The following is a 19,466-nucleotide window of genomic DNA, read 5'->3' as shown; positions in this document are numbered from 1 at the left end:
TTCTCGAAGAATGGACAGCCCACACGAGGCGCACAAGCCTACAGAGGATCAGCACTCACCCTGTATCAGTAAAAATAGCAATCATGTTCTCTTCCCGGCGAGTCAGCTCAAATATCGAAGAAATGCAAATTCCCGGCATGACGGGCCTCGTGTTTCTGGCATAGCTGGCACACTAATAATGAACTGTTGCTAGCTACCTTCACACGTGGCGTGCATGGAATGGATTGAGCCGCGTTAATAAATTGGAGGTTCTGTGGGAATGACAACCCCCATTCCCGGCCGCATGTAAATAAAGTAGGTCGCAGCCCAACAAATCTTCATCTTGAAAATAGCTCGGTGGCACTCTCTTAAGAGAATCATGACGAGCGTGGGTACGCTGATGAGCACAAGAGGCAAACTGCGCTAAATTAGTGACACTATGATCGAAATGAGAGGAGCACCTTTTACATTCTCGGTAGTAGCGACACCCCGCACAAGACGCGTAGTCACGCGCGTTTCGTACGCTGATTGTTTTTAGGTCCGGATACAAAGAAAAGAAAATGCTGCTATTTTGTCCTTGCGAATGTGTCACAATTTAGCTCGGGAATAAGTACCCTTCTTAGACACTGTGCAGCAAGGGAGGAGTAGGGGGCGTGTGGGTTGTGGTAGAAGGCAAGTCTTGTCCAGGCAAACCAACAAGGCCATTGTCCTTGGAAGTACATCGCGAGCGTAGGAGCATAGCTGTTGCTCGAGTCTGTCTCGTTGGCTTAGGAATGAGGTATGAATGGCCGGTCAAGCTTGACTGTGGGCTCTGATCACTACCGCGAGTTTGCGAAGCAGCTCATCCGAGGCAAACAATCCACTGACTTTGCCGCATCAATTGATTAAACAACCACTCAGAGAGCCCAGTAACGCACCTAGCCTACCTAGTAATATTTATCGCAGTGGTGGCGCACCCGCGCTGGCTGTATTACCATATGCGGCGTTTCATCTTGATGACTACTTCGGACCATGTCGGGAGCCGTAGGACGGACAGGTTGGAAACCAGTTCCCAGCTGGATGGACCACAGGGTTCAGCCCTGCTCTATTGCCCCAGCATGATGGAGAAAAATGCAGGCCAGCCTCTGCCAAAATCGCGACATGCTAGCATTGTGCTTCATGCCTGAGTAATATTCCGGCGGTTTCTTGCGAACTGGCAGCAAGCGGCAACGGCGGTGGATGCCCTTGTGCCTTCTGACAGGCTGACTCGTAGTTAGCCGTGGCCCGTGGATGACCCAAGGGGAGAGAGAGCACAGGCGAGACCACACACTCGACAAACTTCAGCTCCAGGCCTTGAGTCCACCATTGTAGCTAAAATTTGCCCCTAATCCGAAAGAAGTTTGGGGCCAGGAACAGCCGTGTGATTGGCACGGGGAATCCACAGGAAGAGCCGAAGCTCAGGGGCGACGAGCGAACCTGGTGTTCTGAGCGGCATCGGCGGGCATATGCCCCTGAGGAGGCGAGAGGTTGGTTGGTTGGTTAGTTGGCCGCCGAAGGTGACGGGTGCGCTGGAGCACATGGAATCATGGCAGGTGAGCATATCAGGGTTTGCGCCTTACTGCACGCCAAAACCTTATGCGCATCAACACCCAATCGCGAGTTATAAATCTCCGTCCAACATGACCGCTGTGGTGGGCTTTTGAATGAAGCAATGCAAGGCCCGGGAACACAGCTTTGTAGTGGCTGCGCTGAAGGAAGGTGTACCGGTATGACGCTGCCGTCTTGCTTTCCACCACAATAGCTTTGTCCAACAGAGGTAAATAGGGGTTAGAGAGTCGATGCGTCTGTAGCGAGGATCAGTTGAGTAGCTGGCATCGCCGAGACAGTCTGCTGACAGTGGCTGCCATTATCGCCACCGACTAGGCCTCAGGTTGAGTGAGATGGGAGGCTCTCGTGCAGAAAAAGCAACCCGATGTCTCTGCCATCATCATGACAACGTCTGGTATTGCGCGTGTAACCAACCAACCGCTGATCGCACACCGGCATGCTAGTAGGCTTAGCATGCCCGAAAGTTGGAAAGAGGGAAAAAAGTAATAAAAAAAAACAGCCTCGGCCTCAAATGCATGACTGTGCTGGCAATTGAAAAGTCCTGACGTCCTTTCTTTTTGGCTCATCCCTCTTCCCTCGCTGGCATTTTTTTTTGTTTCTTCCATCCGCCACAGAGTGGTTCTCTTAGGCTCCGAGATTTGATTGACTCGTCCCGTCCCATGATTCGAAACTTTGTTTTTGGCGGCGCACCGACTCCTCCACAATGTTTTATGACCTGGAAGTTGGAAGGCTGCATTGGCTCTTCCTTGTCAGTGAAGGGGCACAAGCGGCGGTGGGGTAGGCCCTGGTCGTCATTAATTCTTGTATCATGGTGCTGGCGAAGGGCGCTGGGCGCCACGCTACTGGTCGTTTGAGGGCTGATGGAGCCAGGGGCCATGGTGTGGTTGAGGACCGTTGCGAGTATTTTTGCTTTGTCTCGTTCGTTTCTCCTGGCCTATTCAGTGTGGCGGAATGCCCGTGCGTGCATGCTGGCCAGGAGACAAGGGGACTATTATCTCGTACCTTTGAACAATGCAACGATGAAAAGAAACAATGCGAGTATTATGCGACGGTGGCAAAAGGAATACTGTGCGGGATGCAGCCGTCACCTAGCTAGATGCCGTGCAGAGACTTGATCGTCGACGTGCGCTCTCGTCAGTTGGCGGGCTCAACGGCTGTGGCAAGCAATTCCCACGATGCAGCCACGCGACTGCAAATGCTGTTCCCGTACGTGCCGTCTTTTCTTCTTCCTCAACTCGGGGCCAGGGCCCGAGAAACAAAAGAAGAAGAAATGCTCAGCATGCGTGCATATCAGGAGCTTGCTTGGCGCGCTGTATGTAATCGAGGCAACCGTTTCAGCAGTAACAGGCGCAAGTCGAGTAGCCACAAGTATAGAATCCGTCTCTACTTCTCAACGACGCAACAGTATCGAGAATGAAGAAATCGCAATTTAGGTGGCAGATTCGAGATCCAAGGCCCCGTCACCCCGTCTACTAGAGATGCCAAGTTGTCAATCACAGACAATCAATCGCGCCGACTTGTTGGGGTAAGATGGGAGACTAAGACTGGTGTTCCAAACTACTGCACCAATGCCCTAGGCGGTCTTGGACTGGCGCCTCTGTGTGGGCGAGTGATGGGTGCCGTAATTTGGGTGGCTTGAAGTTGTCGTGGCGGAGAAAAAGAAAGCGAGACAGAAAAGACCAACTGGGCTTGGAAGGCTCGGGTCAATGAGATTCTCGAAGATGTGGCCCGTCCTTTGTTTTGCATTGAAAGAGATGGCGGTTGTGTAATAATTGGTGTTTTGCTGCAAGCCATGTCTAATCAAGGGAGAGAGAAAAAACGGCTCTCAGGCGTGCAGGTATTTGATAGGGTGGCACGCAAGGTGGGCGGGTTCTAGAGCGACCCCCGCGGGGGGATTTAGGTGATGCTAGAGCGGTCCGGGGGCAAATGTTTACTGAGTACCTAGTGCGATGCGCTGCAAGGACAAGAAAAAAGCACCGTGATATCAGCGCGATGCGTGTTTTCCCCTAGGTAGTAGGTAGACAGAAATTATGAGGTCTTCGTAAATACCTCCGAGTAGATAGGTTGGCAAAGCAGTATTGCGAAGCCGCCAGATGCGGGCAAACGCTCATTGACGGACCGGCAAACGTGGCAGCTGGCAGACACAAGCGACGACAATTTTATTCGTAGGCCAGGTGCCGACTGGTACTTTGGCCGGACTGGAAGAGAACCGACATTGCCAGAGAGACAGGGGTTCTCCGTTTGTGCTCCAGCAGCGACCGTCGTCGCTGTTTGGCGCACGCCCCTTTCCGACTCAATAGGCCAAGGGACAGCCCTGCTCAACAGCGCACGGTGAGATATATCAGTGCTGTATCTACCAACACGGATACAATATCCGTAGTTACCTATTCTCATGTAATGAGCGGATATCGGTATTGTATTGCTTCCCTCTCTCGGGTAGCATCTCTCGTATTGGCCGCTAGCTGCAGCACTTTACCTTACCAATAGACCACACTATTTATTTATTTATTGTGTCACCATCACTGGGTACCAGTACCTGTATCAGCACACCACCAGTCCAGTCGTGGGTGTGTCGCTTGACTTGGAGGTGTCCCCGACCCACATATGGGGAGTCGAGTGCCTGGGACTAACCGCAGATTGCCTAGGTCGCTGGCATCTTCCGCTATGGCCGTGCTGGTAGCCGTACTGGTACTGTGGTGTTGTGCCTGAGAGGGCCTGCTCGACAGATGTCCGGCGGTCCAGTCAGTTCCTGCAAGGTACCTACTGGTAGGTACCTACCCACGGGGTACGCAGGTACCACTTTCCCACTGGGGCGCGACCGCCAACAAACCCCCGTAGCACCACCACAACACCACTTCCACCACAACTACCGCCGTCGTGTGAGCCAGTAAGAATGGCTAGCCTGTGTTCCCCGGGGCTACTGGTACCTGGCTCGCCTGGGAAGGTACCAGTACTCAGGTACAACCCGTACCTGCATTGCTGCACCACGCGGCTTGTAGTTCCTGTCGCGCACAAACCACACGCCCGCTTCACCCCTGGACGGCCCGCCACACCCACCCACCCCGGCTCAGGCACCGTCTCGCTGGGCTGGCTCTTCCCCCAAATTTCTATCCCGGCCCTTGCTGCACCACTCGGACGCGACGCCTGCGCTCGCTCGCTCACTCATTTTTTTCTCTCCCCTTCTCATATCTTGAACCCTTACTTGTCCAGCCTGCTGCCAACCGCATTTTGCTTTCTGTTGTGCCTTTCTCCTTCTCCCTCTTTCGACGTTATATCACAGCCGCGTGCCGCTCGTTTCCTCGGTACGAACTTCCTCTCTGTACTGGCTTTACCCACCTCACGAGGTCTCGCTCATATTTTAGATCTGCAGACCGAGATTCGACCCAGCTGCCGGCACCGATCCCCAAGCAGACAACTGCAGCCTGTCCCTTCTTCGCTCGCCTAGACTGCGAGTTTTGACAACATTTACCCGGCTTTGGCTTTGGCATCAGTTCTTGTACCGCATCCCCCCACACGCCACATCCGTTTAAGCAAGCACGACTCGCCTCACCACCAAGCCGTCACCGTTGGACGATATCAACCTCTAGATCGACTTCAGCGATAGACAGTGTAACCAGAGCCTCATGCTGGCTGCTCTGCTCGCTTGCCCCGTCGTCGGCTGACCGTATCGAACAGAGAAAGCCCCCTATTTCTGTGAGTGCTTGGCCCAGCATGTTCCCAAGGAGGCGGAGAGGATTAAGCGAAACTGGACTACCGACTGCGCGCAGCGGTCGCAGTATCACTTTTGGCTCTCTTCCCTTCGAAACCTAGCGATACTGCTACCTCGCCGATCTTTCCCATGCTAACTGCAACTATGCAGGGCTAGTTTGCTCAATACGTGCCGAAGCCGCCATCACGCTTTAATCAGTCCATCCCGCTCTGCTAAAGTACAAGGCAGCAGCTCACCTCACAAGTACAACACAAGACTAGCGTCGATCCAAAATGAACCGATTCCGGACCAAAAAGCGAACGAAGGATGAAGTGTCGGGCCCCCGTCCTTCCATGGACAGCGACACTGCTGGCCCCTTCAAACTCTTCGGCAAAAAGAAACTGCCCGATAGTGAATCTAAGCAAGACTTGGACCTTGATAGTGCCCTCCCCCCTAGCGACGACTTCCGGACCAGTCTTCTCATGACTGGTCTTTCGGCCCGATTCTCTATGTTACGAGAGCAAGACGACCCCCATTCAAAGCTCGGTAAAGCCAGCGATGATAGCGTGCTCTTCCCAAAGCGCCAGTCGAGGCTGATGGATTTTGGCTATGCTTCTGGCTTGCAAGATATCGCCGAGATCGAATCTCTCCAAGCCGCCTCTCTTACTCGCGTTAACTCCTCGCACGGATCTGATGACGGCGGCAACATCATGGACAGAGCCCGACCAAACGATGGTAATAACCTGTTTGGTGGTCGCCAGAAGATTTACCGAATTGGTGCTGGCGCCAAGGGCGGCAACGCCGGTATGGGGGGCCGTATTTTATATGACGAGGATGTGGCCAAGACAGCCTTTCAGAAGTGGAGGCAAGCAGAGAGAGAGAGAACTTCCTTTGAGGATAGGGTTGGTGACACATTGGAGTTTGAGTCTGGCTTCGACTACAACAGGAAGCGTGCCACAAACTCGACAACGTCGTCAGGCGCGTCTGCCGGCCGCAACTCCACCGCGGCCACCTCAATTGCATCCCAGGTCCCCTCGACAAAGGATAGCCAATCCGCAATACCATCATCAGCCAGCAATGTGGAACGGAGCTTTACACGCACCAGGCGGTTATACGAGCAAGGCTTGACACAGGACTTGCAGAACCAACAGTCTTCTGCTCTCTCCCGCATGGATACTCTGTCCAAGTCTCACCGCAATAAAAATACTCCGGATGGCATGACCGCCCCCTCTCCAACAAGCTCGACCTTTGGTGATCGCGCCATGGAGAGACGTGCTCTTCTCACAAAGGGCAGTGCACCTAACCTCCGATCCTTCACGCCCCCCATCTCGGGGTCTTCTCCGCAGGCTCCGCCCGAGCCTGTTCCCAAGTTCACGGCAGAGCAGAAAATCAATTTTGGTGTCAGCCCGCCCCTGAGCCCCCCCATCAGTGAAGCAGATGACCATCACCCCATGCTACCAATTCAACCCAACGACAAGGGAAAGGCAACAGCCATGGGCGTGTTCACCAGACCTATCCAGCAATATGACGACTCTAAATTTGCACAACGCCAGCAGCAGATGCGCAAAGGTCGTGATGCGTTTGATAACCAGAACCAGACAGGCGCGCGTTCCTCACATGATGCTAGTCGATCCCGATCATCCTCGATGCATCGCGGTCTTCGCGATCGCATAGATGCTACTCCGAGCAAGGCTGACAGTTCAACCAAGAAGGATTACCAATCCTCTTCTTTCTTTGACGACAGCGACGATGCGTCTGGGCCTAACGGCTACTCTAATTTTGCTTCTTCGATGGGCGTTCAGCTTAGTGTTGAACGCCCGAATGACGAGGACCATCCTGCTTTCCGGAAGTCAGCCCTTCCGACTCCGCTTTCCTTGTCTTCCAGAGCATCCGACGACTCCTCATCTGTGGAGGACAAGGCGGATATAAACTCACGCCTCAAGGACGAACCCCCGGAGGACTCGCCCACTCTTGGACCTGGGCCAGATGCTGGGCTGAGCGGAATGGTACGACAGCATCTCCGCGGTAATAGCAACGCTTCCTCCATATATGACATGAGTGCTCAGACGCCCGACGTCAATTCACGCCAACAGTCTGGATCGCCCAATGCCAAACAGCAGGGCAGCTACGATCGCAATACTAGCTGGGGGCTGAGTGACAGAGATTTCGCGACAGACAGCGGCACATGGACGCCCAGCGCCAACCAGACCAAGCCTATTCCCCGCGCGGAACAGGACGAATTCGCCAGACATCTGGCAGATGGAGCTCGTCGAGTGCGCGAGAAGCTGACGTCGTATGCTGAGCCTGACATTGAACAGTCGCCACCGCCCGTCCCACCTCCCGAATCTGCCAAGGATCTGGCTGCTGCTAGGAACAATGCACTTGGCATCCTACGCACTAAGTCAAGCCGCACGTCTCTATTTGACCGTGGCCGTGACCGAGACAGCGATTCCAAATCAAAGAGCGGGAAGTCCCCTGCACCTTCGGCCCGAAAGACATCTGGTGAAACTGCTTCACCAGAGCCCCCCATGCCGCTACCCAAGGAAGAGAATGTGCACGCTGGTCTGAAGGCTTTCCGTCAAGCTAGAAGGGAACTTCAGAAGATGAAGGAACAGGAAGTTCAGCAGCGACACGGCGGCTCGCCTCAGAAGCCTAGCCCTCGACTTGACCATCCGACCGCACCATTCTCTCCCGATCGGTCCGGGTCCCCTCCGCAGTACCAGCAAGCCAACTTCTCGAGGGGAGGCCAGGTAGCGTCGGAAAGAGATCGCAGCGGATCAGAAAGCAGTCGCGATGAGCGTGAGCGCCAAAGACGAATGGCTCCCCGTGGTGTATCATCCTCCAGTGATACCCGCACGATGATGTCGTCGCACGTTAGCAATCAGTCCCCGACAACGAACAAAAAGCGAGATATTTCTGAGCCGACGTATTTGTCAGACCGCCGATTTCATCCCTCGAGTCTCCCCGGAGCTACCGTTTCCACCCCGAACCTGCACGCCCCGACAGGTGCCCCTCCGCTGCCACCTATCAACCCTCGTCGAAAGAATGGTCTGGCTGGCCCATCTCGTGGCAGCGGCGAGCAGACTGCACCTGGCCATGTCGACGGCTCTTACGATGAGAGTGGGGATGAGCAACGACGACAGTTTTACAGAGCTACGAGCGACCAAAACGGCGAGCGTTCCCGTCAGTATCCTCCGCCGCCTACCCATCGACCCCCTCTCCCTCATGCCAACATGTCGAGTAACAGCTTGCCTGGGGGCATGATTTGAGGAGCCAACGGTCGGCGACAACCGCGACGCAGGAACCGCGAGCCACCTACCAAGGCCAAATAACATACACAATATTACGAATATGCATTACTGGAGACACACTTTTTTTTAATCGTGGTCCGTTCACAAGCTGCAAGAATGCTTGAAACGAAAACCACCCCTTTTACTTTCGACAACAAATATTTTACCACATTTTACTCACGTCGCTACTATACGAGTCGAACGGCTGATCTCGTTTCTTGTGTCGTTTCTTTTCTGTTATACATTTCTTCGCACAGCTTTTTCGTTTCTTTTCACATTTTCAGATTCTCATTTCATCGCGAATTTTGGCGGGCAGGCGGCGTACCATGTTCAAGTACTTGATTTCAAAATTGAGGCTAGTGGATGTGAATCGGGCAGGTCTTTTGATTCACTACGGCTTGTTTTAACGCTTCGGCATCGGAGCATAAAAATATAGTATGGGAAGGAGGAACCATTTGACGCTGGGAGAGAGGAGGACGAAGCACTTGACAGAGTGAACAATACCAAATGAGCATGTCTATACATTCGATACTACAATTGAAAAGTAGCCAAATGACTTGAAGGATAATATATGCGGTGCGCAAACTCTGTGAAATGGTGGCTTACGGATGAAGAATATCGTACGGGCTTGTGACGGGCTGCAAAAGGAGTCACAACATGTGCAACGCAAACAAGATTGCAGGTCCAAGTCTATGGGCGACACTTGCGAGGACGAAGTCTTGCCCGTGTAACCGCGGGTTGTGCGAACAAAAGCACTCTTTTCCATGTTGCGCGCGTAAAGATTCCGGCTTGCCGCAGCGTGCGACCGGCAGCTTCGTGCTCTTTCTTATAAAGAACGAGCAGGCGGCTTCCAACATGTAGGAAACGTAGCTGCCCCCCGGGGCAACACCTGCCAACTCTTCGTGCCTTCCCGCCCCTACCTGTCGGCGCCCGCGTTATCTTTGTAGACGTTGGCAATTAAACAAGCAAAGCGGCCGCTCAATTCTCGTTTGCTCTTACCCTGTGCCCCCGGTTATCGTTCCTGCCGAGCCCGCGACAAGGACTGCAACGGGCGATGCGGGTTTGATGACGAATGTTTGTCGTCTTCCGCCTCGCAAAAGTAGCCATGTGCAACCACAGAGAGGTTCGTGTGTTGGAGATTGTGTCGCAGCAGGCCGGGGACACGCTAGGCAAAACATGCGATTCCAGTGCCATTCTCATGCTTGCGGGGAGAGAACTGCGGACGGTTCTCGGAAAATCATGGTTACTGACGAAAGGACTCTTTGCGCAGATGATATACGAATGCGATCATATACACTACCTTGTTGATCGGTTCTGCCAGCGGTACCGGCGGACAGGATCGGTCTGCAAAATCAACATTATTTGTTCAGACGGGTTGTGAGTTTTGTTTCTTTGCTACGCCCCCTCTTTCCATCTTTCGTTATACATTGCCTTGCCCATCTTCAGCATGTGGTGATCGAATAGTACTAACAATAATGGGCCTGATAGAGACAGAATGTGTCGTAAGTGACCTTCTGCTGTTGCGTTGTTCCACCCTTGGGCTTGACGCGATACACATGATGTTGACTGGAGCGAAACAAAATAGCTGCGTGCCGGGAAAATGATAGACCGCTGCCAGACTGGGCCGCGGAAAGGATCACGGAGCCAAAGAATCCGGCCGTGGAACCTGCGCCGGAGGAAAGGGCGTAAAGACGTCCGACATTGGATATGGTCATGTTAGCTACAACCCGACAGCCCGCCTCAACAGCCAGACACTGAACGAGAGCGACGAGTCTTTTGAGAAACCCAGCAGGCTCGAGGAAGCGTGCAATACCACCAATTTTATATAGCCCAGCATGTGTATGAGAATAAATAGATTTGGGTTTTCAAGGTTGATTCCCGTGCCTAAAGACATGAACTGCGTGTGTGCTGGTCCGGCAAACCTCGGCGCCCCGGATCTCGGTGGGCTCCGTGGCTCCGTCCGTCAGTGGACTCTCCTCATCCAGACGTTACATTTGCTGGACCCTTGGTGCCGTCTCTTTTCCAGATGACCCCACGTAGAGGAGACGGGACAAAAAAAGCCAGCAAAAAACAGTGGGAGGAGCTTTTAAACTCATTAGCATCATGGCCCAAAGGTGGGGGTGCGTGAGGAGAAAAGCACCACCACCAAGCCGACGGAGCACCGGTCCGGTAGTGCCAAGTTGGGTAAAGATTCAAGTTGCCCTGGGTCCAACGTGAATGACATGGCAAATTACCTGTCATAATTGAACCGACAATCCTCCCCTTTCCCATACATCTCTTGCATCATAATTGTAACGGTATCAACCCTGATTTGATCACTTGGGCCTTGACATATATCGCCTTGGAGAAGTCCGTGCCGGACAAGCATCCGACTGAATACTTTAGACTTGAACTGCCACGACACAAGATTCATCCAGAGGAATAAGCCGCGCTGCATCCGTCGAAAGCAATGGCGTTTATACGCCAATATCAAGAGTCGGACTTTGACGACATGTCACACATTGTAAGCTCTTTCTCTCTCTCGCGCGACCTACTCACCCCTCGCCTTTTTTCTTCTCGCTCACCACCCCGCACGTTTAGTGTCGAGCGACGCTCCCGCCCTCGCTCAGCGCCTCGGAGCCCGCGCAGCGCCTGGCGCCGTACATCTGGACGCACCAGTACACGCTCCTCTCGCCCTCGACGTGCTTCGTCGTCGACGACGGCGCCGGCCGCGCCGTCGGCTACTGCATCGGCTGCCCGGACGTTGCCGCCTTCTGCGCCGCCTACCCGCGGTACGTGCGCGACGTGCTCGAGGGCCGCGGCCGGACCAACGGCGACGTTCGGCTGCGCGCCGAGGACGCGGGAGACGAGGGCGGCGAGCGCGCGCCGTGGATCGACCGCGACACGGGCCGCGTCAGCGAGCTCGCGCTCTCGCAGCTCGCCTTCTCGGCGCGCCGGCTGCTGCTCGACGGCCACGAGGACCTGCTGCGCGAGGGCTACCGCGCGACGCTGCACATTGACCTGCTCGAGGCGCACCAGGGCCGCGGATGGGGCCGGAGGCTGCTCGAGGCGCTGATGGAGAGCATGAGCAAGGCGCAGGCGCAGCAGGGGGACGGGGAGGAAAAGTCGCGCGGGATATGGCTGGGCGTGGGCGGGGAGAATAGCAAGGTGGTGCCGTTTTACGAAAAGCTGGGCTTCCGCGTCAAGGAGCGCGAGGTCAAAACGTCGACCATCATCATGGTCAGGGACTACTGAAGCGGGGGGGCTGACGACGGGTGAGAAAGCTGTTGAAGAGAGAGAAAACTGGCCCAAGCTACGGGCAAGTATGGTTATTTGGCCAAGGCAAATATGTTATAGGAAGCCATCATAGCTGATATAGACATAGAGCATGATGCTTTCTGTATTACGAGCACGAGAGACGAGTTTGCATGAGGAGACACCTATTCAATTAAAAAGCCCAAGACATAAATTGGCAAGCATGTATGGCGATTCAGTGCTGTATCCGACATGCACAGTCGGCTGTCGAAGCTCCGCCGCTTCATTCTTGAATCGCGCTGTTCCTGGCCCCCTCGGGAACAACCGCGTGAAAATTGAACCTCTTCCACAATAATTGGAAATAAAAGTCAGGTGTTTCAATAACAGCAAGTGGGGATTATACAATAAGAAATCTCCCCAAATCGAACAGAAATCCACCGATGGAAAAAGGGTCCGTATCCGCAGTCGCCGAAGAAGGAGCGAAAGAGTAAAAAAAAAAATGCAGTCGGCTTGTGATGCTCGCTTTGTCGCGGCCTTGCGTAGATAAAACTCTCACTCGGCCGCACTGCTGACTTTCTGCGCGTAGTACACGCTAGTGTGGCTGTTTGTCGTCGCCTGCAAAATAGCACCTTCTCAACCTTCCAGTGGCTTCTTGACCTTGCTACCCTCGTCCTTTTTTGGTCTTTCCCTGCGCGACACTCATCGTCATCGTGCAGGGCGCCATGTAAAGCTAGCGAGCTTAGCTTTGCGAAGTCCCCCTTGTAGAGGTGCAGGTGGCTTGCTCCCCCATCTCCACTGATAAGAGAAAAGCCTTGTAACCTTACATGCGGGACGCTAGCAAGTTTCCTGCACCCTCACACATGGGAATTTTGTTCCTCAGCGCCGCGACAGGATGAAGGCGAGCCCCGCACCAAGGATCATGGTACCAAGCGGCTCTGGTGCCCACCAATTAAACATCACCAAATGGCAAGACAGGCAGTCGGTCCGGGGGCCTGCCATGCAGGGTGTCGCCGTGAGCGGCGCACCGCGCACAAGGGGCAGATGCAGCCGCATTCTCTTATCGGTCCTGGCCGGGTGTGCGCGGGCTGTCGCGAGGGTAGAGCGAGTCAAGAGAAGAGAGACAATGAGAAAAAGAAAGGCACGGTCGGGGTCATCAGCGAGTAGGTGAAGAAAGGGGATATAATCAATTCAAGAAGCGCCTGTCGATGGTATCTTTCGCTAGAAAATCCAAATGTAGAAACGCCGTTGCCCATAATGTCCGTCATTGTCGTGCCGCGCCTTGTTGTGTGTCGCTCGTAAGAGTAAAGTATCTGCGTCGTATATTAGTATGTGGTGACCGAGGACGAAAACGTCTGCCACATACACAATAGGCGTACATGCCTGGTGTCAGGCAGTAGATCCGTTCATGCCTCGGCTCATGTCGACATCATGAGAGGCTGTTGTCATCCATGTCCGGCATGCTTAAGAGGCAGGGCAGTCGTTGCACTGCTGGTGGCCGCAGTTGGAGCAGGTGGTGCTGATGACAATCATGCTACCACACTTGCAGCAGTACTCGAAGGCAGGCATCTTGGTGAGAGTGGTGTTGTGTTTGTGTGTGTGTGTGTGTGTGTGTATGAGTGTGGTGGTGTGTGTGAGAGCGGCTTGAGCTGATAGTGCAATGTTGTCGCAAAAAGGTTCGTTTGGCAGATGAGATGGTGAAAGGATAAGAGAGGGCGGGAATTGGGGCTTCCCGTCCTTATATACCTCGAAAGATAACGGCTCAAAGGCTTTTCCTCCCACTCGGAAAGCGAAATCTCAGGCCACAAGAGATAAGCGCAAAGGCCTGACCTGTGACAAGACAGAGGGCTGCGCGACAGCCTTTGGCTATCCAGCCCAAGTCCGGCGAAGTGGGACGACGTGCGCCGCCGTAATAAGTGCGAGGGGCCGAAGCTAGGATTCGACGCCAGATTTTCATGTGGACACGCTCCTGGCTGCTACTACCACTCACTGACACGATATTATTCCTGCCTGGCCTGCCGCCTCACTCTCGTGGGACTAGGGGGCGCTGGAGGGGCGAGTTGTGCTCGCACACGACGGAGAAAACCGGAAGCCGTACCGCAGCGGCCAGAAATGTCACCTGCCTGCGAGCACCACACCACTTTTGCTTCTCTTTTTGTTGCATCGCACAGCATTTGCTCGTCGGCTTCAATTGTTACGGACGCCTGATTTTGCCCCCCTCCATAAAAGTCCGTGGAAAATGGGATGGGTTCGGGGACATCAACTGCCGCGTAGAGCCAGTGGGAGTCAACTGAGGAGAAGGGTGGTGGGCGCTTTGGAGCCTTTGGTTGGCCACTCGCTTTCAACCCCAGAAAGGCTAATCACCCAGCCGAGAGCTCTTTCGTTTGACACAACTGCAGTCGCCCGGACAGGCAGCCCAGCCTTCAACATTGAGATGACGCACTTTGCACTGTCATGTCGTCGAAGAGGAGCCCGTAAGTCGCTGTGCCCCCATGCCCAGCCCATGACGCCTGTTGTCCCGACCCCAGCCAAGCAGTCAGTCGCCTACCCGGTCAGTGGTGGTGGTTGCTGCCTGCGACGGGCGCTGGTTGGATGGTTGGTTCGTAGCCAGTGGGCCAAGGACGCCAATCTAGAGCTAGCTGCGACGAACCCTGAACTGGCCGGGCTGGCTCAGCAAAAGCGAACCAATCCCCCAACGCGACTGGCCAAAGTAAGATTCAAGCACTGCACGGCTCGTTACATTTGGCCCCTCTTCCAAGATCCTGATGGTCCACAAGTTAGCCCGGCTGGCTTGGCCTGCGTTTGCCAAAGCCAAACCCCAGATGGGCCGTGCGACGAACCCCGGAGCCTCTTGAGCCTCAAAGAGACTTTGACCGTCCTGACCCCGCAGATGCCGGGCACATTCTGATTCTAGCAAGTATCGGAGTCTAATGCCGTCACGTTGGGCAAAACTGGGAACTTTGCTGCACAATGGCGTAGCTGGTGAGCTTGATTTGTTGGTGGCGAGATGACATTGATGATCGCTGTCTCAGGGTCCTTCCAATTTCGTAAAAGAGCAACCGACAATCTTGCCGCACCCAAGTGGTTTACCGTTTCCTCAAACGCCGTGGCGTCACCGCATCTTAGGCTGCAGTAAATTACCGTGCTTCGTACTTCACACCTCGACACCATCAGCTCGCCGGTCCGGCTGGTCCAGAACCTTGTGCGGCCAATTAATCAGTAGCTGCAGGATGGCGTCGAGCTTGTCGAGCTTTGGTCTAGATGCGGGGAAGCTTCAGTCGGAAGGCGTCTGCACCAAACAGCATAGCTAGCTCGCTGTCGCGTTTCACATGCTATACCTAGAAACTGGAGCAACCCTCTCGTTGTCAAAGTTTGAACATGATGCTGGGAGATTGTTGTAGTGTCCAGCAATGGTCGATATTACGTCGAAAATGCTCCTTCGGCTGTGATACAATGACGTAGCTTGGCGCATGCTGTACTACTACGTAGCGTCAACCAGGGCTGGCTCACCATGTCGGCGCGGGCACCCAACCCAGGAAACGGCGTGATCGGCAATTCGGATACTGATACCATCGAAAAAAAGGCGTCGAGAGCTTCCAAACACGTTTCAAGCAGTGGCGCCAAAGAGTCATACGCTAGCTGGGTAGAGGGGTGTGGCGGACGAAGGGCAGCGGGCAACGGGCAGCTGGGCAGCTACCAAAGTTGGCTCTTTGCTTGCCAGCTGGTCGGCCGACGAGTGGCGAATTTGTGAGCCGACACTGGTGGCTGCCTTTGCTCTGCGAGCGGGATGTATGGATGGCTACGGCGATAAAGGAAGTAGTCCGAAGAAACTCTGGTCTAAATTGATGTTGTGAACGCGTCAAGAGGGTGTGTAAAGCTGGCTGGTAGCTAGAGCCTGCTGCCCGAAGTCGCAGCGTCGGAGACCCTTTCCCGCGCCTCAGCGACGTGCATGCAGATCATGCGTCGGATCTTTTTTTTTCCGCCTTGTAGAGTCAGTACATGTGTGCCATTCCTTGCTCCAGACAGCCCAATATCGACACGTTTGACGATGTGATGGGTGCTTCTGAAGCAGGAGGGTGTCCGGCTACCAATTATCCAGCCGCCAAGATTATGCACATATTTTGCTCGTAACGGGACAAGGATAGGCTGACCTGGGAGCCATACATGGTGTACTGGATATGGAATGTCTTTGAGGATGGAAGAACGCCTGGTAAGCCATACTGGAACATGGCAAAATTTGCCCGTTTGATGGCCGTTTGCCCACCATCGGCTGCCAGCTGCTGCCAGCTGCCAGCGGAACTGCCAATAAGACAAAGCCATGCTCAGCCTAGACAGCCAGACAGCCAGACAGCCAGACAGCCAGACAGCCGCATGTCACTGTCCGCCTAGCCGCAAAATAGCTTGCTTCACCACCACCATGCACCAACACGAAATAGGTCAAAAGTCCTCATCTACACGAACCTGTCATCTGCTGAATCCATCTTGGCGCCGTGGTAGCCTTGCATGGCAAAGATGAGCTCTTGGCTCTTACCGGTCTTATTATTATGGGCAACGTAACCAAGCCGCTGCGCCACCGACAGGCAGAATCTGACCTTGGTAGGTCGCCGCTACCAGTCTCGCATCGTCTGCAATAAGCGACGAGCAGCCTCGTCGGTGCGACGCGGAGAAATAATCAGAAAAATGCTCATAATTCCAATTTGCCTCAGTCTAGCACAAATTTGTTCGATTCCAACCAACCAACCTGAAAAGCTGCATGGCGCTGCCGCATGCCCAGCTGAAGAGCCCCGTCCACCCACTTACCAAATCAGGATTCGCAAGATCAGCCTTACAGTATGCCCATACTGTCGCCGCCGTGAATGGCTCAACCTGAACCCACACTTGCTTTTTGCCTCGTGTCTGCCCCCTAAATAGTCTTCGTTTAGTGGCTCCGAGTACAACGCCCCAGGCTTTGAGCTCTGTCGCACCGAGCGTGGTGGCGGTCGTCAGCTGCCGAGCCACGGAGGCTCACTGTAGTGAGTGATTCAGGCACAATCCAATCCCGGAGACGCGCCGGGATCCGACTTAATAAATCGTCCGTGGCCCGGTTCAGAAAGTTTTTCCTACTGGTCGCTGAATCGCTTTTGGTCCTCTCATTTAGACAAGCACCCGACTACCACATACATCATGGTTTGTATTGCTGGACCCAAACGTCTGATACACGTCCGCTAACCCTCGATAGAGAATCCCTACGAAACAAGTACAAGACCTGTCGCTATCAGACAAAGATGAAAATGGCTTCCCGCCAGTCTACTTTCAGCTTGACAACTTCCCCCGGAAGAATGCACTGGTGGTCAGCCTACAGCCGCCAACGGAGCCCTCCACTCCCGTCCACCATGTCCCTTGCGATATCGTGCTTGTCATTGATGTTTCTGGTAGTATGTTTGATGCCGCGCCAGTGCCTGGCGAGGGCTCCTCGGAGGCTAATGGCCTTTCCATCTTGGACCTTGTCAAGCATGCCGCGCTCACAATCATTGAGACTATGGACGAGCGTGACCGTCTGTCTATCGTGACCTTTGCCAGCAGTGTCACGGTTTTACAGCCTCTGGAGTGCATGACCGACGAAAACAAAACGACGGCCCGCAAGAACATCAAAAGCATGCAGCCCAAAGATGCTACAAATCTATGGCAAGGCATTTTGACCGGACTTAAGCAGTTTGAAGATGTCAAGTCTGATGGCAAGGTTCCTGCCGTGATGGTTCTCACCGACGGCATGCCAAACCACATGTAAGACGGCCCCACGATATGCACCTTAATAACTACTAACAAGTTACAGGTGCCCACCTGCTGGCTATATCCCAAAGCTTCGGACCAAGCTTCCGCTGCCGGCCACTGTCCATACATTTGGCTTTGGGTACCATCTGCGGTCTGGTCTGCTCAAGTCCATCGCAGAGATCGGCAACGGCAACTACTCCTTTATCCCTGATGCTGGCATGATTGGCACCGTCTTTGTTCACGCGGTGGCCAATCTACAAAACACTTATGCCACAGAAGCCATCCTACAGCTCAAGTACACCGCAGACACGCAGATTCGAGAAGCGATGGGTATCTCTGTTCTCAGCAGCCCGCCGGAACCTCTCGGCGATTCGTCTCAGCAGGGGCTGCAGCTTGACATCCCACTGGGAAACATACAATACGGACAATCGCGAGATATATTCTTACGTTACCACAGCCCACATATATCCAAGCTTTGTGGCATGGACCCCGGTCCGTTACCCATCGTTGAAGCTACAATCAAATACAAGCTCGTCCTTGACAACGATGCGGGCAACTACACATCAGCCACCATTATACATAATTTGACGAACGACTCTTACTCGCCAGAGGAAAGAGCCGCATATCACGAATCGAGAGCTCTCATTTGTTCCTTTATTTCCAGCCTGTTCCCGATTGAGAAGCAAGGAGAACACAAAGCCGCCGTTTCGAGCAGATTCGAACAGGTCACCAAAGAACTGGCGACACTCATCGAGAAGCTGCCGTCCAGCAATTACTCGGATCCGCTCAACAAGTCTTTGCTGCAAGACCTCGCTGGAGAGGAGCCAGAGGGCCAAATCTCGATTGCTCTGAAGGAAGACAAGGGCTTTTTCCGCAAATGGGGGCAACACTATCTACCATCCCTTCTCAACGCTCATACCCGACAGGTGTGCAATTCGTTCAAGGACCCCGGCCCTCTCCAGTATGGCAAAGACAGCCCTCTCTTCATAGCCTGCCGCGACAGGTTGGACGAGGCCTTTGACAGTCTGCCGCCCCCGGAGCCATCCCGCCAACAGCACATTGCCAGAAGGCACGGGCTGCTTAGCGGGGGTGGTGGTGGTGGTGCAGCCGTCGCCAGCTCGGGCGGCCGCCACATCTCCATGAGCAGCTACCGAAACTCGCGCGGCGTGTGCTTTGCCGGCTCGACGCTGGTCCAGCTCGCCTCCGGGCGCGACATTGAAATGCGCCGCGTGCGCCGAGGCATGAAGCTCCAGACGCCGCTGGGCTCGCGCAAGGTCGCCGCCGTGCTGCGGACGCCCGTCAAGGACGAGACGCTCTGCCGCGTGGGCGCCGTCCTCGTCACACCGTGGCACCCCATCTCCCTCGACGGCAAGGCCTGGACGTTTCCGGCCTACACCGCCGACAAGGCCGTCCGGTACACGGGCTCCATCTACTCCATCATGCTGCAGCGCGACAGGAGCCCCGAGGCGCACGCGCTTCGTCTGAACGGGGGCAGCGGCGGCGGCGGCCTCTGGGGCGTGACGCTGGGCCACGGCGTGACGAGCGGCGGCGACGTCCGCGCGCACGTCTTCTTTGGCGACTACAACGCCGTGAGCAAGTCCCTGATGGGCCTCAATGTCGGCCTGCGCGGCGAGTTTATCGGCAGCGGCGTGGGACGCGACTCGCACAACGGGCTGGTGTGCAGGTTTGTGAAGGACGAAAGCCGAGGCAGAGCCTTGAGCTGGGCGCCTGGTGCGCGAAGCAAGACTGTTCTTCGGTCTTGATTTTACACCATTTTAATTCATAATTTCTATCTTCTGTGTCAGTAGTCGAATATAGCTCTACCGAAATTGACAAGAACATACATTGGCTTCTTGTACCCATCCATGAGCTGTTGCGAACAGTAATTTATTCCATCTATATACACACAACAAACCGCACGCCGGGTCTATTTTGCCATC

At 54.5% G+C, this 19,466-nt stretch overlaps 6 protein-coding genes across 6 annotated transcripts; 4 read left to right on the top strand and 2 right to left on the bottom strand.

Moving 5' to 3' along the window:
* Positions 1 to 356: 356 nt before the first annotated feature.
* On the bottom strand, positions 357 to 1,463 carry LMH87_011306 (uncharacterized protein; the record flags this gene model as incomplete). The annotated part of the gene is made up of 5 exons (XM_056200425.1): positions 357 to 397; positions 448 to 555; positions 1,173 to 1,220; positions 1,289 to 1,296; positions 1,435 to 1,463. 5 exons carry the CDS (start codon positions 1,461 to 1,463, stop codon positions 357 to 359), a joined length of 234 nt encoding a protein of 77 aa, XP_056052275.1.
* Positions 1,464 to 5,547: 4,084 nt separating this feature from the next.
* On the top strand, positions 5,548 to 8,523 carry LMH87_011305 (uncharacterized protein; the record flags this gene model as incomplete). Its single annotated transcript, XM_056200424.1, has 3 exons — positions 5,548 to 8,004; positions 8,406 to 8,437; positions 8,502 to 8,523. The coding sequence occupies 3 exons, from the start codon at positions 5,548 to 5,550 to the stop codon at positions 8,521 to 8,523; spliced, it is 2,511 nt and encodes an 836-aa protein (XP_056052274.1).
* A 2,470-nt stretch (positions 8,524 to 10,993) lies between these two features.
* Positions 10,994 to 11,778, top strand: LMH87_011304 (uncharacterized protein; the record flags this gene model as incomplete). Its single annotated transcript, XM_056200423.1, has 2 exons — positions 10,994 to 11,047; positions 11,125 to 11,778. The coding sequence occupies 2 exons, from the start codon at positions 10,994 to 10,996 to the stop codon at positions 11,776 to 11,778; spliced, it is 708 nt and encodes a 235-aa protein (XP_056052273.1).
* Positions 11,779 to 12,884: 1,106 nt separating this feature from the next.
* On the bottom strand, positions 12,885 to 13,156 carry LMH87_011303 (uncharacterized protein; the record flags this gene model as incomplete). Its single annotated transcript, XM_056200422.1, has 2 exons — positions 12,885 to 13,088; positions 13,142 to 13,156. The coding sequence occupies 2 exons, from the start codon at positions 13,154 to 13,156 to the stop codon at positions 12,885 to 12,887; spliced, it is 219 nt and encodes a 72-aa protein (XP_056052272.1).
* Positions 13,157 to 14,278: 1,122 nt separating this feature from the next.
* Positions 14,279 to 14,630, top strand: LMH87_011302 (uncharacterized protein; the record flags this gene model as incomplete). The annotated part of the gene is made up of 2 exons (XM_056200421.1): positions 14,279 to 14,485; positions 14,553 to 14,630. The coding sequence occupies 2 exons, from the start codon at positions 14,279 to 14,281 to the stop codon at positions 14,628 to 14,630; spliced, it is 285 nt and encodes a 94-aa protein (XP_056052271.1).
* Positions 14,631 to 16,455: 1,825 nt separating this feature from the next.
* LMH87_011301 (uncharacterized protein) lies at positions 16,456 to 19,289 on the top strand (the record flags this gene model as incomplete). The annotated part of the gene is made up of 5 exons (XM_056200420.1): positions 16,456 to 16,605; positions 16,801 to 16,846; positions 16,913 to 16,941; positions 16,994 to 17,538; positions 17,588 to 19,289. 5 exons carry the CDS (start codon positions 16,456 to 16,458, stop codon positions 19,287 to 19,289), a joined length of 2,472 nt encoding a protein of 823 aa, XP_056052270.1.
* Positions 19,290 to 19,466: the final 177 nt, after the last annotated feature.

This window comes from Akanthomyces muscarius, chromosome 4 (genome assembly GCF_028009165.1).
Source record: "Akanthomyces muscarius strain Ve6 chromosome 4, whole genome shotgun sequence".
NCBI lineage: Eukaryota > Fungi > Ascomycota > Sordariomycetes > Hypocreales > Cordycipitaceae > Akanthomyces > Akanthomyces muscarius.
Note: the sequence above shows the minus strand (reverse complement) of the source record. Positions and strands in the feature narration are given on the sequence as shown.